Raw genomic sequence first — 17,355 nt, forward strand, 5'->3', positions numbered from 1 at the left:
TAGTTCATTCACAGGGGCCTCAGAACCACTGAGGGGAGGAAGTAGTCTGTTCCTTGGGGTGGAAGGATCAGCCCACCCTACTCAGTTGTGAGAAGATTAGCAAAGTTCACCAGATCCACGTCTGAGGCTCTCCTGTGTCTCCTTGCCCAGGATTTCCCCATGTCTAGAAAATAATGTGAATTGGTTTCCCCTTGGCCTTCTTATCTCTCCTTTTTTTTCTTGTACATTATGAATAATAACTCAAAAAATAGTAAAATTAAAAATAAAGACAAATTGTCCATAATTTCACTACTTAACAACCTTTATCAGTTTGGTGAATTGCTTAAAAGTACGCACGTAAAAAAAGTGCTCTGTTGGTAGGAATGTAAATTGGTACAGCCACTGTGGTAAACAGCAGAGTGGTTCCTCAAAAAAATTAAAAATAGAAATGCCATACAACCCAGTAATTCCACTACTGGGTATTTACTAAAAGGAAACAAAAATACTAATTTGAAAAGATATACCCACCCCTATGTTCATTGCAACATTTTTTACAATAGCCAAGATATGGAAGAAACCTAAGTGTCCATTCAAAGATGAATGGGTAAAGAAGATATGCTATCTATACACAATGTAATATTACTTGGCCATAAAAAAAATGAAATCTTGCCATTTGTGACAATATGGATGAACCCAGAGGGTATTATGCTAAGTGAAATAAGTCAGACAGAGACAAATACCATCTGATTTCACTTATTTGTGGAAGCTAAAAAGTAAAAAAAAAAAAAAGAGAGAGAGACCCATAAATATATAGAACAAAATGATGGTTGCCAGAGGAGAGGTGGGGGGGGGGCGGGGGATGGGCCAAAAAGGAGTGAAGGGGAGAGGGAGTTACAGGAGTCCAGTTATAGAACGAATAAATTGTGGGAATAAAAGGTACAGCACAGGGAATATAGTAAACAGTATTGTAATAGTGATGTAACAGATGGTAGCTATAGTTTGGTATACAGGGTGAGCATAGCATGATGTATAGAGATATTGAATCACTATGCTGTATACCTGAAACTAATGCAAAACTGTCAACTATATATCAATTTTTAAACATTAAAAAAGAAGAAATTCCTGTAATCAAAGGTTGAAAGTATATGCACACTATTTTTCATTTTGTACACTATTAGGGTTTCCCCTTTGTTACTGGTCTTCAAAAACATTTTAAAAATTAGTGTGTACCATTCCACTGATTGGATGTGTTCATTTTCTGTGACTAGCTCTATACTAATATCTCGATGACTTGATATTTTTGCCTCTTGTTTCTCCATGTATGTATGTCCCATTTGGAATTTTTTTTTTATCATAGATTTCTAGTAATGAAGTTATGGCTCAAAGGACGTGACCATTTTTTAGACTCTTGATCCATATCACCAAATTGTATTTGAAGAGGTTATCCTGGGGCGGGGGGTGCCTGGGTGGCTCAGTCGGTTGAGCATGTGATTTCGGCTTAAGTTATGATCTTGCGGCTTGTGAGTTCAAGCCCTGCGTCGGGCTCTATGCTGGCAGCTCAGAACCTGGAGCTTGCTTTGAATTCTGTGTCCCTCTCTCTCTCTGCCCCACCCTGGCTCATGCTCTCTTTCTGTATCAAAAATAAATGAAATGTTAAAAAAAATTTGAAAAGGTTATCCTTAGTGCCATCAGTTGTATCAATGGATACAACTTTTACCATATTCTTTCCAGAAATCAGTGCTGTCGTTTTATACATGTAGCTAATTTCATAAGCAATAAATGTTACTTTATTGTTGTTGTCATTTATTTTTCTTCGATTAATAGTTTTGTTAATTTCCCATGTTTGTTTGTTTATGGCTCATCTTTTGTAAATTACCTATTTACTTGCCTGTTAACATAGTTTCTCCCTTTCTTTCTGATACATACACCGCTTAATAGTGTCTTCATTATTTTTTATTTTTAAAAATTTTTGTAAACATTTTTATTTATTTTTGAGACAGAGACAGAGCATGAGCAGGGGAGGGGCAGAGAGAGAGGGAGACACAGAATCTAAAGCAGGCTCCAGGCTCTGAGCTGTCAGCACAGAGCCTGACGTGGGGCTCGAACTCACAAACTGCGAGATCATGACCTGAGCCGAAGTCGGGCGCTCAACCGACTGAGCCACCCAGGTGCCCCTATTTTTTATTATTTATTTATTTATTTATTTATTTTTTAAATTTTTTTTCAACGTTTATTTATTTTGGGGACAGAGAGAGACAGAGCATGAATGGGCGAGGGGCAGAGAGAGAGGGAGACACAGAGTCTGAAGGAGGCTCCAGGCCTTGAGCTGTCAGTACAGAGCCTGACATGGGGCTTGAACCCACACAGTGTGAGATCATGACCTGAGGTGAAATTGGACACTTAACCGACTGAGCCACCCAGGCGCCCCATTATTAATTTTTAAAATCAATGTGTATGAATTCTTTACAAAGATATTACCATTGTCAGACTTAGTACAAATTTTTTTTTTCTTTTTGTCTGTTTTTTTTATCTTGGCTATATCTCGCTCTGGTTTACATAAGTTTTGAAATTTAATACTGTGAAGTTGGCCAACTTTTTGTAGATTCTTGGGCTTAGAAAGTTGCCTTACCAAAAGGAATAAAAAGGTGAGAAAGACAGAAAAGTCAGCTTGCTGTCTGAGTTAGGTATTCAGTTGTATTTGTTCTTGTTTTCAGGGACAGGCATCAGATCACTGTGGAAAATGGGGTCAAAGGTCACCACCAGATTCTCCCTCACTTCCTCACTGGTGTGGAAGGGTTCAGAGGAGGGAGGTAAGATGGTATCAGCTCCTGGGTGGAGAGCTTGATCCTGATGAGAACATCTTTTCCTCGGGGTTGGGAATAACTTTGGGTAGGTTGTGGGTGACTGGGCGAGAGGTTGAGCTATCATGAGGGGAGGGACAGGGGGTATGACAGGAGACCCTCCACCAAACTTCTTCATTATAGGCCGGAGGCCCACTTAACCTCACTATGTGTTTACTGGGTTTCCCCCTCGTGGAGGGAATTAACGTGGGACTATTGACTGTTGTTCCCAAGTAAGTTACAGCCAGACCTATGTGTGCTTTATGTGAATAAGAAAACTGACATTACTGACATAGAAGGAATTTGTAAACTGGTAAAACTAGCAGAATCCTTTTAGAATTGGTCTAAAAATTGTTGCTCTTGGCTGCTTAGTGTTGCTGCTAAGAACAAGGAGGGGCCTGCCCTTTAACCTATTGCAAACGACTTTCATGTGATTAAAACGTACTTGCTTCCTGCCAATCACTTCGGCTCCAGCAGGAGCTTCATACGGTCCAGAACTCCTCCCCTTCACTCCTGCTGACTGCTGCCCACATTCCTTTAAGTAGAAGCCTGGTTGCAAACTCCATAGGGCTTCTCAAATAGCTCTGGATTGTAATCAGTAATGTCATAGAAAGGTGGGGAAAACATAAACTAGGGAAGGTGAAACCAGTGTGGTGGTATCTGAATGTTTCAGAATTCATATTTTTCAGTCTCTTAAAATGTAGCACAGTCATATATGCATACGGTTCTACAAAGCTGCCGTGAAAAACAGGAGTCCCCTGCAATATTTCTGTTCCATTTTCACTTCCCAGAGACCATTATTTCAATTTTATTTATTTGTTTGTTTTACTAGGTTTGTTTATTTTGAGAGAGAGAGAGCATGGGCACACAAGCAGGAAAGGGGCAGAGAAAGGCAGGGAGAGAGAATCCCAAGCAGGATCTGCGCTGACAGTGTAGGGCTGGATCTCAGGAACCGTGCAATCATGACCTGAGCCAAAATCAAGAGTCAGACACTCAACTGACTAAGCCACCTAGGAGCCCCAACAATTATTTCAATTTTAAAAAGTTATTTTTTAATTTTTTAACATTTATTTACTTTTGAGAGAGAGAGACAGAGAGAGACAGAGACAGACAGAGCATGAGCGGAGAAGGGCAGAGAGAGAGGGAGACACAGAATCCAAAGCAGGCTCCAGGCTCTGAGCTGTCAGCAGAGTTGGACGCAGGGCTCGAACTCATGAACCATGAGATCATGACCTGGCCGAAGTCAGATGTTCAACCGACTGAGCCACCTGGGTGCCCCAGGCATACAGATTATTTTAAATAAAAATTATTTCAGAGACAGCCTAAGGACACTCAGACTGTCCTCTGTTTCCCTGAAAGTGGCAAATCTCCCATAAAAAAGGTACCCTTCCTGTACCAGGAGGTAGAGACATCCTTATCTCTAAAGACAGGAACTTCAGAGCCAAGAAAGCTGTATAGACAAAGCTTATTACTTTTTACTAATTTACTACCCCAGCCCAAATTCCGTTTAGAATTATTTACCAGTTGAAACTCCCAAAGGTAAGTTTTCTTTGTCCTGTCAATTCCTCACAGATTGTCTGTCTAGAAAGTATAAAAACTGCCTGCCACTGGTCATTTCTTTAGGTCTCAATTTCATAATTGGGGCTCTGTGCTCATGTTATTAAACTTTGGTTTATTTTCTCCTGTTAATCTATCGCACATGAATTTAATCCTCAGCACAGTTAGAAGAACCCTGGACCAAGGAAAATGTCTTCCTTTCCTTCACTTGAAGCTGTCAGCAGGATAAACTTCCCCTGGACATTTGCTCTGAAGATTCTGCAGCTTTGAGATCTTGGGACATAGGACACAAAATCGACAGAAGGTAAGACTTCTTATGTTGGCCTTCTGAAATCTCTGTCTGTGGGGTCCAATGGAAAAAGAGGGGTGAAACTTGTATTCTAAACTCAGCAGATAAAAGTATTGGAACTAGTTCCTTGGGCTTCATGGCTCTTGATAAAAATTTGGTAGAGTACTCTTGGGTTACGATCCATTTCCTCCCAGAGATGGTCTTTGTTTTTCTTTGCCTTTTATGCCATTTGTCATTAAGTGCACGCACACACACACACACATGCACACACACCCCACAGGGAGAACACAGGAACGGACCCTCTAAGCCTACTGTTCAGACTCCCTGCATGGGCGAATTCAGTGGTTCTCATCAAACCAGTGTCTATTTAGACAAACTTTGTTGTGGGTTAAAGCGCACATGAGGTAAAAACTGTTGCTATGGGACATCTTAGAAGCCAAAGCTGCAAGGGTGGTGGGCACGAATCAAGCACTTAAAAGCTTTTAGAGCATTCGCCACCTAACCCAGTTTCCTGTGGTAGGATGTTTGTCATAGAATGGGTTAGATTGACACTAGGTCACCTGGCAACCTCAAAAAAAAGTTCTGTGCAATGAAATGCACTGCACAGCACATAATCTTCAGCCCTATGGCACATTCCTCCTGTGTATTAGGAGACTCAAGGCTGAGCTAAAGCTGTTAAAGTGCATGTAAGAGAAACCGGATGAGGTTTTCCTTTCATCTTCAGTGTCTAAGGGCTTGGTTTGTGACCAGTGAGAATATTCTCTGTGTTCTCCACTATCTGGAGGGTGCACTTACCTGGATGTGCTTTGGTGACCAAATAGAATGGGGATCTGAGACATGCAGTTATTAGCAGGACTCTCTTTGTCCAGCTGTGCCAGCTCTTAGGAATTTGTTATGAGAGATCCCCCAGCCCACAAAGGACATTTGTCATCTCAACCTTCATTGTGTGTTAGTGCTGGAAAGTCCCATTCCAGTAGTGCCTGCCTGGTATCACAGATTAGCGAGTCTGTGCCTGGAGGTATCTCACATTTGTGGGAGCGAGATGCCATATATTCCTACCACCTGGACAATGACAATTTTTGCTCTCTTATACTATTTTGGGGAGTAAACTTTTGGATCATAGGGAAAGTAAGTTTGTTTCTCCTGTTAATATGTCTCATGTAGATTTAATTCTTAGCCCAGCTAGAAGAACCTTGGACTAAGGAAAATTTTTTCCTCCCCTTCACTAGTGATGTCCCTTTATAGACATCCCTTTATTTTATTCTCCACACAGACAACTTCTTACTCTCATCCTTCCAATCTAATATTATAATTTTGGATGAGATCAATACATGAGTTTTATCTCTCCATGGCTATGCAAATATTATATGTAGCAGACCCACATAGTGCACTATGATTACATTTGCTTTTATAAAATTTGTTCTCTCTGGCATTAACTTCATTTTTGTCACTGCATAGCATTCTAGAAATCCGTCTCCTCCACCCTTCAACACTCTTGAAACTAAGAACTTACTCTTCAGTAAGTTCAAACACCCCAGACTTAATCAGCTTAATCTTCGTGTGGACAGGACAGTTTATTCAGCAGACTGTAGCATTTATTATGGTTATTCAGGTCACTGTCCTTACTTCTAGGTTTTTGATTCTTTCACTGATTGTGAATGACAGGGGTAAACTCTGGATAAACTTGTGTTCAAAATGCTAAGGATTTTCTAGTATTCCATACAGATGATCTTCCTAGCAATCTCTTCTGTAGGATGAAGTATTTTCAGTAGGTGCCATATGAGTATTACCATTAGCTTGTTATTTTCCTGTTTTCTCATCTCTCCTTTTCATTTCCTTTGTAAGGATATCAATTTCCTTAGCACAGATGCTGTAAAAGACTTACTAACATTTTTTTCAAATTTTCGGTAAGGCAGCAATATTTTCTTCCCACATAGCACAAAACACTGTATCAATATCCAATCTCGGAAAGATATTGCTGGTGGCATTAAAATTGGTACGACAGTTTTGGGAATAAATTTGCCAATATGCAAAAGAACTACAGAAATCATCATTCCTCTGCCTTTGCAATTTCAGTGTAGGAATACATTTTAAGGAAATAATCCAACACATGGAAAAAGCTGTATGTAAGAATAGTCACAATGGTGTTATTTGTAGGAGGAACAGGTTGGAAACAATATAATGTCAATTAATAGGAGAATGGTTAAATAAATTATAGAATATATATTTTGCTTTTACATGCATGTTATATACAAATAAACATAAAATAAGGATAATTTATCCAGGTATAGTGTGATTGTAACTGTGTAAAACATTGATGTTGAGAATTAAAACTACCTCATACAGATTTTGTCTACATGAATATGACTCCATATTCCAATGTTCATTAGCATAAGTTTACCAAGAACCTCTTGGCGAGGCACATAAATTTATTCATAACAGGAACTTTTCAATGGATCCTATTAATTCATCAGTAGAAATCATCAACTGATAGCTCATATCCTAAGGCTTTTTGAGCCCCTCAATCCAAAATTCTTGCCTCATTATATCCTTCACACCTGAACACGGGTGCCTGGGTGGCTCAGTCAGTTAAGTGTCTGACTCTTGATTTCAGCCCAGGTCACGATCTCATAGTTTGTGGGATCAAGCTCCAAGTTGGGCTCTGTGCTGACAGTATAGAGACTGCTCAGGATTCTCTCTCTCAAAAATAAACAAACATTAAAAAAAAAAACAACACCCTGAGCAATTATATCATGATATGTATCCAGTCTTAAACAATGCCTGCTCGTTGAAAGTCCCACCTTAAACAAAACTCCAAAATTTCAGTAAAACCTGATCCTGCCCTTCCCTCCCTGAGACAGAACCAAAGCTCTAATGAGGCAGTGCTCTCCCTAGCGGCACTGAGTCTGTCCTGTATTAACAGATTATGTTGATGATACTTGGGAAACCACACTCAACAGTGTAGAAAAACTATGCAATAAATACATGTAGAAAGATGAAAGGAAGGTGTAAAAATAACAATAGTCATGTAAGGGAATTGGTATTTAGCCAATTTTCAAGCCTGTTTTAAATGGTATTCTTATATAATGAGGGCAAGGCTTATTTCAATCAATAACTAGGAGTTCATTTTGGTGCAGCCACATTTTAATATGTAAAGATCAAATAAAGGCAAAGCTGTGCAACTTGTTATTCTCTTCCTTGTGTTTTGTAGAACAATCAATAACAATCCAGAGACAAGACTACTTAGGTAGGAAGCAGAGCTATTCATATCGTAATTATGCTTGTGGAATCGAAATACTTATGGGGTCTGTTGTAATGAAAATGATTGAAAATGCTCTAAAATGACTTAGTTAATGTTGAGAAACAATCAGGAGGACATTGACTATGGCCTTTAAATGGTATTTGGTATTTAATGGGACAGAGGCTTTAGACAACAGCTTGCTTAGCACTGAGCTACATAAATGTTGTAACCCTAACACAGCATAGACAGATTTCACAAAATTAAAGCCAGCTTTTATTAACAGCAATCTTGTAGTTGATGGGTTTTGCAGTGTTTGTCAAATGTTTCCCGTTTTTTTTAAATGAAAATCAGGGAGAAAAGCTGGCCTGTGAATAGAGTTTGTCACAGCTGGCAAAGGTGGCTATTCCTTTGTATGTCTTGCAGTTACCTGTCTTACGTCAAGTTTTCCCGTGCAGACAAACTTGGATTTTTTTTTTTTTTTTTTAGAGAGAAAGTAAGAGCACACGTGTGCACAAGTAGGGGAGAGGAGAGGGTCAGGGGGAGAGAGAATCTTAAGTAGGCACCACACTCAGTGCAAAGCCTGATGCGGGGCTCAATCCCACTCCCACGACCCTGGGATCATGACCTGAGCCGAAATCCAAGAGTCAGAAGGATGTTCAACCAACTAAGCCACTAAGGTGCCTCTGGTTTGATTTTTAAAAATGGCTCTGGATAAGTCAATTAACAGTCTATCACCCAGGTAAATCTCATTTCTCTACTGGTAGTAACCAATACCATTATCTTTTAACTTTTTTCCTCTAATGTATAAATATGCTTTGTAGGGAGAAGTGCATCAAGCAAGGCACAACAACAACAAAATAGGATCTATCAACAAAGAAGTCCAAAAATTTCACGATATGACAAGAGATTCACAAAGCTTCTATTTCAGGTAAAGATACACTGATGACAGTAATAAAGACAGTTATATTAAGATTAATCAGGTAATTTTATTAAATATTTACCATTCAGCAGCAACCAACATGAACATCTGAGCTAACAGAATCTTTTGAAATGTTCTGCTATATAGCTGCTTCAGAAATACACGCACATGATAAATTGAACTGTTCATTGCCAGAAAAACTTTTTAAAAAAGGGCTTCAAGAGCAAATAACACTGATTTATACTGTGCCCAAGCACTAGTCAACAATCTATTAAATTACAAAGGAAAAGGAAATCAAAGAAGCTTTGTTATCTTATATGCATGTCAACTTATTTAAATGGAAGGCTTTACTTCTTTAAAGCAACAGGAATATGGAGCTTCCTATGTGTGTGTGTGTGTGTGTATGTGTATTTAAGGATGTGATTACAAACACAAAGTGTTATCATCAAGGCAAAAGCTAGTTCCAGAAATTTCCAACTGCAAAACTTGCCAGATACAAAGCTAAAATTCGGATGTTCCTTTTCTCAATTATGAATACTTTCACTAAACATAAATATTTAACATATATTAATTTTTCTGACATTCAAAATTGTAAAGTCAATATGGCAGAATTATTGTTAAAAGCACATATGTACAAATATTCTTTTTCCATACATAAAGTATTTGGCATAATTATAACAATCATACTGCATCCACAACTGTTTGCTTTTATTTTTACTTTTTTTTTTTACACATAATGGTATCTCTTATTAAAATTAACCAGTTATGTACAAAAATACTTGAACATTTATTATAGAAAACCTCTATAACCAGCCTCAACAGCGTATACCTGCTGAATGGTTTCATTAAGAGAATATAAAAAAGTGGTCACTGCCTTCCAGGTAAGCTATCAACAAAAACAAATGGGGTTAAACTAAAATGAGCTTCCCAACAAAAGAGGGAAAATATTTAACAGTGTGATTTAAAATACAGTTCATATTTATTGAGTGTTATAAACAGTCAGTAAAAGAAAAAAACAAGGCTACAAAATACATTACTAAATACAAGGTGCTTTTTCCACATGTCTGCAACTGGGGCATCAGCATCCCTACCTAGATCTGAGATGCTGTGTGTCGGTCCTCAAGCCAGCGGGGTCTACAGCCATCTCACCCATCAGCAAAGACAGGATCAGCTAAGAAGACAAGCTCCGGTAGGAGCTTGGAGAGTTGTGAAGAATCTTCTATTTGGTGCAGGATTAAAAGTTAATGCCCTTGCCTTTTGAAAGTCCTTTTGCCATTTAATCATGCTAATATATTTTCTCTAAGGTTTTTTTCTTCATTTACGCTATTGATTTAATACTGTCCTGTATTGATTCCTGAATTCTTGTTAATGGGACACATTAATTTGTGCCCATTTAACATGTGAACATCTGCGCTTCTTCAGTGACAAATATGCTGCAGAGGAAACGATCAAGTAAGGAAGCTTGCGCAAGATTCAAGTAAACATTTCTCCGGGGGTCTTTTGCTTAATCTAGCCAATTGGAACTCTCAAAGTAAATTGCACCTTGAAAAGAAATACAGTAGATACCATGATGTCAGGGTGCTAAAGGATTCACCAACCAATTCACAAAGCAGAGTTTGAAGAAAGCAGACAGTGGTCAATGTCAAAAGCAACCTTAAAGAACTCTTTTGTTTCAAGAACAAAACAACTTGCAGCCCTATTTCTTGCAACCCCTTAAGTGTATTGTCTAATGAGCCTGCTAACTTGTGATTCTGTTGAAGTGCACGGATCAGTCTTCTCATGGAAAGAGCGAGAAACCTCCCCTTATATACAGAAGAAGCCTTCTAAAGTAAGGACCGTCGTGTTAGGATGTGCATCGACTTAATAAGCTTTCTCGGAGTATCAAGTATTCAGTAAAAAGTGTACAACATCACGCGCCCTATTGTTGGACAATCTCGTATTGGTTTTAAGATTAAACTAGATAAAAAAAAGGGAACATAAAAAGATACAAAAGAAGTCTTCAGCACTATTTACCACTTCCAAACGAGAAACGTTTTAAGGAAAGTCAGCCATACTCCATGTAACATCCGGCGTTTTAGATCAGTAACTTTTAATATTGTGCAACATATTAATAAGCAGGTTTTAATTCCATTCACTGAAAGACGAATCTGGGTAAGTTATTAAAGTGCCTACACTAAACATCTCCTGGTCCTACCGCCTATTCTCTTGTAAACGGCCGGGCCTCCTGGCAGGGGACTAGCAGAGGGACTCACAACTGCGAGACCTTGCGAGGCAGGGGCCGGGGCCGCGGGCCGGGCTCAGTCCTCCGGGTCCCGTTCTCCAGGTGGCCGGGCCGCGCCGCCAGGGGCTTGGGGGGCAGCGCGGGCGGCTCGGCCGTGACCGGGATGGAGAGGCTGTGAGGTAGCGGGACGGGCCGCCGCAGAGTCCGCTCGTACACGCTGTAGGGCGGCGGCGTTTTGCTCTCCTTGCGCACCGGCTCCTCTGGCCCGCTGTAGCCCGGCCCCGCCGCCGGCGCCGACTGTTCGTTCACCTGATTTTCGAAGCCTGAGGTTTCCGAGGTGCTACACCGGCTGAGAGAAGAGATGCCGCTGCTGTAGCTGCCCGACAGGACGGGGGAGTTGGAGATCAGTCCTGGGGAGTGATACTCCACTGGAGAGGGAGTGAAGGACTGCACCGAGCCCTGCCCAAATGCAAGGGGAAAGGCAGAGGAGAGAAAAGTCACGGCCATCCTGAACACCGTGCCGGGCTGCATGAGGACCCTCCCAGGCCCCCGAACTCAAGCCCTAATCCCCAGTACTCAGAATGTCACCGCATCTGGGCTCAGGGTCTTTAAAGAGGCAGTACCTTAAAATGAGGCCTTCGGGGTAGGCCTGCCTGGTATCCTTATAAGAAGGGGACATTTGGCCACACAGGGGAAAGGTCACGTTAAGGCAGAGCGAGAAGGGGGCCATGTGCCAGCCAAGGAGAGCGGCCTCAGGAGAAACCAAGCCCGGTGACGGCTGTTTGGGGATCTTGTAGCCTCCAGGAACTGTGAGAAAATAGATTTCTCTTGTTTAAGCCTCCCAAGCTGTGGTGGTTGGTGATGGCAGCCCTTCTTGGCCTACGGCAAACCCCCAGACTCAGATTTGAGGTGGTGTTATTCTCAGCACAGAAAACATTCATCCAAGCTTACCTCACTGCCCATTTTCAGGATAGAAAGAGGACAAATGTAATCAGGAAGAAAATTCAGAGGCATATAATTAGTGCTGTGATTTGGAAGACAGGGAACCAGCAACGGAAGGCTCTGGCATTACTATCTTCCCTTTCCAGCTCAGCAGGGACCGGCTCAGAACTGGAGGACAGCAGCCAGGGCAGTCGGAGCGGGGACAGGCCTCCCAGCAAAGGACTCCAGAGGAGGAGGCAGGCACAATAGGCCCGTGTTTGAGTTTGCTCCCACCCCACACCCTTGACCTGGAGCTGCCCTTGCGTAGCTCTCAGGCTCGAGAGTTGGACACAGGACTTGTTGCATCTGGAGTGTTTTCTAAAACCCTGACTGGGTTGCTAATTTTTTTAAAGAGGAAGATTTCTCAAAAACCCCCACATTTTTTGGCATTTGATTAAAAAAAAAAACAAAAACCCTGGAAGTTCTAGTAACAATGGCTTGCTTTCTCAATTTTTGAAGCTGATGAGGGGCTTTCCCCTTGAGAGGGGCACGAACTCCAGTTTACGGTAGCCTTTGGCACACTGTTCTACCAGCCTCCTTCGCTCATTCATGTCAGCTGTCTACACTGTTGGCATCTGGATTTGCTACTTCCCTATCAGGTGTCCTATGGAAAATGAGTCCTAAGTGATGCTCTGTGAAAGGAGGGTTCTGCTGGGAAATAACACATACTATGCACTCCTTGAGTACATTTAAAGCATAGTAGCATGTTAAAGTTTTCTAATAAAGAAAATGAAAGGACTTTGCTGCCCAGTGTTTTCTACACGTATCTGACCACAGACCATTTTTTTTTCTGTTTATCACATAATGGTCCATAACTAATGTTGTATGGGACACATTTTTGCCAAATGTTATCCTAGACTAACTTCACCTTGGTCTCTCAACTAATGCTGGTAGACACAAATGTGTTCATTAGCAGGAGCCTAAAATTAAGCATCACCAATTAAGAGATCCAAATGCACTGCTCGTTATCAAAAATTAGACCACAAGTTCAAAATAAGGCAGGTAAGCTCAGCCTTCTGCAGAGGATTAGCTCCATCACTTAATTGCTGGAAAAAAACTAAGTTAAGGCAGCAAACTACATTCTATGCATTGCAAAAGTCATAACTGGGTAGCAGTGTGTCCCCTAACATAACGCAGGAGTTACAACACAAACGTTCCGTTCTCTTTTCAAACCCCTTTTGTAGAGACATGGCTAGAAAGCTACACCTGGCCAATAAGAACCTCACCAGCTCTGCAGAGGAAGTATACACCACCTTCCTATATAGGAGTGTTTTGTAGTTACCTGAACATTCTCATCCCTTAGGTTCTTTTTACAGAATCAACCTCTGTGACTTACCATGTTATTACTACTCTACAAAAGCAAGTTGGAAAATGCAGATGTTAATTGCATTAGCAATATGTGGGAGCTCCTTGTGAGTAAGGGTACATGTAAGATGTGGAAACATCATGTTGCTTTCTTTCCCATCACGTCAACGTGATGGTCCGTGGCTTCCAGAGAGAATGCAGTCACATGTACCTTATGATTAACAGCTGCATTGCAGAATGACCAAAAAAACAAAAAAACAAAAAAACAAAAAAAACCCTAGCAAATAATTTGCACTCTCCAGCAAATTTCTACATCAGAAACGTTGGCAATGCAAATGAAATCACACTTCCTTGCAATTTTCTCCATTTTGGGGCTTTTGTTTTCCAGATTCTCAGTTTCTATCAGCAACTATCCTTAGCACCCAGATGCATTGGATCACGACCTGCCCCTATGTTTTTAGAAGCTAATTTGTCTTTTTCTTTCACATTAGCTAGAAATACCTCAACAAAAAGGACATGGAGCATGTAAATCCTCACTCAGACACAAAGTCATTCTTTTTACAGTCACTTCAACCTTGTATTTGCCTCTGGTGCAGCAGCTCTGAACACCAATGTCTGTAGGTATTGACAATCCTTGCAGCCAATCTGATTCAATTTGGATAGAGACCAAATATTATTCTTTATCTTCATGAGGGATTTTGTATGTTTACAGATGTTAAATAGCCTATGTTTACATATCAACTTAAACGTCTCATCTTTAAAGCTTTTCAATTTGTTTCCTAGAAATTTTTGAATTCATTTTACTGTCTTTTTTTTTATTATCAAGTATATATCTCTACTGTAAATGAAAACCTTAGAATAAAATATTAAAAGAGAAGAAGTTGGGTTTGACTTTGTCAAAATGGGTGAGGCTGATAGAAGCAAAAAGGTACAGGAGACCATTTACTAGGTCTTCATTATCAAGTTTTTCAAGTTGTTTTTCTTTTTCTTTTTTTCTGATGTCCCTTAAACCAAAGGAGCAGATTGAAAACATCCTAGGAAATACACTGAGACCATATTTCTTTCCTAGTTCAGTGTATACACAGACCCTAGTCTGTACATTCTCACTTTCCCGACTTGGGGAATGAGGCTAATATAAAAACAAACGGTTTCCTTCATGGAGGCAGCTCTCTGAAAGCAAAGTCTAGTATTTTCTTTCCAATCTTCCTCCACCCCTTCTTTAGATATTCTTTGTCTGGTCTATACCAATGAAAGCACTTCAGTGATACACCGGGAGGAGTCCTAAGGAAAGAAGGAATGTGGGGCCAGTCTCTAGCCTGAGTCTAAGTCAGAGTCTGTACCTTCAGTGGAGATCTCCCAGCAGGCGAGGGGGATACTGATGTTGTATGTCTTGCTGGTGAAGCTGTAAACAGAGAGAGAAATCCTTTCAAAAACCAGAAAAAACAGAAAGGTGACAATCTGAAAATGCCCTCTGTGTACAAACTCCTACAGATGGCCCAGTGCCCAAGGCCCTCCTAGGCAAGGGGGGTAAGGGAGAAAGTGACACCTTTCCAAAACAGATTCCTCACAAAGGATGGCAGCACCAAGGCAGGGGAGAATTAGTGAAAAGTCACCAGAGCATACATGATGCTCTACAGAAGTGACAGAGGCTCGAACTGGGCCCATGTTCCATTTCTGCAAAGTCCAGATGCTTTTCCACTGCCCGATCTATTTCAAAAGGTGCTTTTAGGTGTGAGGTGCTGAGGAGAAGTCTTTGGAAAATAGCTGCTGACTCTGACCCGGGCAGCAATGGGTAGACCCAGGGTATCCAGGCAACTTAGAAAGGGTCCATGAGAATAAATTCACACCAGCCTCCACTTTCATATCCCAATACTCCCAAAACAGAAGACACTTGGCCACGTCCAGACAGGAAATGAGAAGTTTTCTGTTTACCTCCCTAATGCTCCTACTCAGGTCTTCTCTTTGCACCTGTGCGGTGGAAGTTGGCCGGAGGAGGGGGGTGGGCGGGAGTGCAAGTGGTTCTCTATGAATTTCATCATTATGGCAAAGAAGTGTTCTCTCTTTGTTTCTCCCACTAGACTTTCAACCCTACACCTGGGATTCAGGACAGGTGATGGCACTGCTCCGTGTGCTTGTAGGTCAAATTCAGCCCCCTGAAGCATAAGCATGCACACGGAGAGCTGCTGTGATGCAGTCAATGCGGTGAATGTGAGACAGATTTCCCAATTCCACCTACAGAGGTTTCAGTGAGTTCAGGGTTTCTTGGTCTGTGATAAGCTGCCATTCTCCCAGCTGTCAAAGTGAGGTTTGCAACGCTTAAGAAAACTAGAGAGAGGCTGAAGGAAACAAAGACAGACAGTTACGGATCCCCCAACAGTGACCACGGATGATGACAGGAGGACGGACCAGGAAAGCAATCAGTGCAGAAGGGAGGGTGGTCCTGCCAGGTTCAATTGGGAGAGGTGAGTCACCTGTGTGCTCTGGGTGCTGGGGGACCAGAGAGAGTGGCCCACTGTTGCTCTGCCCTGCACACTAAGGGCATGCCACCAGCACTTGCCACGTTCCAGCACCAGCATTTAGATTTCCTATCCTGTCCCCGGTGGGTGTTGATGATGGGAGAAAATCACGTATGCTTGGAGAAACAGATCCTGACTGGGAATTGTATTTCTTCCACTGCTGTGTGTGGCACAAGTCCAGGTTTACTGTAGCTGACCATCTGCTTCGTCTTGACCCAGGCATTCAGTGGCCCCACCACAGTGGACTCCACAGCAGCCCTCGCAGCCACGGCATATCCAGAGATGTTTCTCTAGAAAGGCATTCTCCCACAGAGGCCTAAAATAGTTGGTCAGTATCCTTGCCTACTTACGAGTTTGAATGGGCCTAGCAACTTAACTACCATCAATATTACTGTTCCTTTGAAAATGCTTACCAAGCTTCCAACATCATGACACATCCAAATTTAAACTGGAGAATGCTTGACTATATGTACATCATGAATAAGATACCAATTACTTGATTGATGCATTTTCCGCTGTCCAGGGTGACAATGGTATTCTAATGCAGATTACCAATTAAGCCTAGTTACTTCTTACTGTGCCTAAAAATCTCCCAAGCCTTTCAAAACCTGTTGGTGACTTTTAGTTTTGGCAAGTATAGAATACACTGGGTAGCACACAGTGTATTTTAAAAAGACAGAGAAAGTTGCTTAGTTAAAAAAGAAAACAGAAAGATGAGATGCTACTATACAGCAAATGAAACATGAGTGATCAACCCAGAAAAATCCATGAAGGAAATGTCCTATTTAGGCCAGTTGTATTTGTAAAGCTTCAAAACTACTCTAGACATATGTGACCGTTGAAAAGACTCTCCCCATCACCAGCATAAGTAAAGTCAGCAGAGCAGGTCTTAAGGGCTATACCGTATCAAGTTCACTGAGCAAACGGCTTGAAATTCAGTTGGAAAGGGTGCCTGTTATTGCTATCAACTCATGAAAAAAAACATTCTTAAACATTTTCTCCAAATCTAGAAAGCTTTGGTAAAATACCAATTCCAGGGCTTTACTCCAAAAATGGTGATCTCCTGATTCAGTAGGTCTGAGGTTAGGCCTAAGAACTTGCTTCTTAAACCATCACCGGAGGGGATGCATCACCCCGAATCAACCCGTTAAGAAATCTCCCTCTTGAATACAGACTTCTCGATGAAAGGGACAGCAACGGATGTGAGGTCAGTTGTTCCCCACAAGCCTATTAAGTTACTGGTAGTCAATTCCTATTTAGGGGCAACGTGAAACCCTGGCATCAGTCCTGAGTAAGAGTGAAGTGGCTGACTTCACAGAGCTTGACAGGAATGAGGTGGTTCAAGCAAAGGACAGAGAAAATACTACTGGCTGGTCAAGGTTAGGGCACCTCCCCAAATTCCGAGGACGGTGCCGAGCAGGAGAACATTCTACAAAATCTGTGTATGGAGTTGATAAGGAATGGAGCGCTGTTTGACTTAGTATAGTGAGAAGTTCAGGAAAGAGGG

At 41.4% G+C, this 17,355-nt stretch overlaps 1 protein-coding gene across 5 annotated transcripts in view; it reads right to left on the reverse strand.

The window, feature by feature from the left end:
• Positions 1–8,872: 8,872 nt before the first annotated feature.
• Positions 8,873–17,355, reverse strand: part of DOCK4 (dedicator of cytokinesis 4) — a 434,026-nt gene continuing 425,543 nt past the window's right edge. For all 5 annotated transcript variants that reach the window (XM_043589284.1, XM_043589283.1, XM_043589286.1 and 2 more), the window contains 2 exons: positions 14,673–14,734; positions 8,873–11,505 (listed from right to left, as the gene is read on the reverse strand). In XM_043589284.1, coding sequence (XP_043445219.1) covers positions 11,074–11,505; positions 14,673–14,734 — 494 coding nt within the window. In that variant the 3' untranslated portion in view covers positions 8,873–11,073. The remainder of the gene's footprint in view (positions 11,506–14,672; positions 14,735–17,355) is intronic.

Source organism: Prionailurus bengalensis, chromosome A2, assembly GCF_016509475.1.
Source record: "Prionailurus bengalensis isolate Pbe53 chromosome A2, Fcat_Pben_1.1_paternal_pri, whole genome shotgun sequence".
NCBI lineage: Eukaryota > Metazoa > Chordata > Mammalia > Carnivora > Felidae > Prionailurus > Prionailurus bengalensis.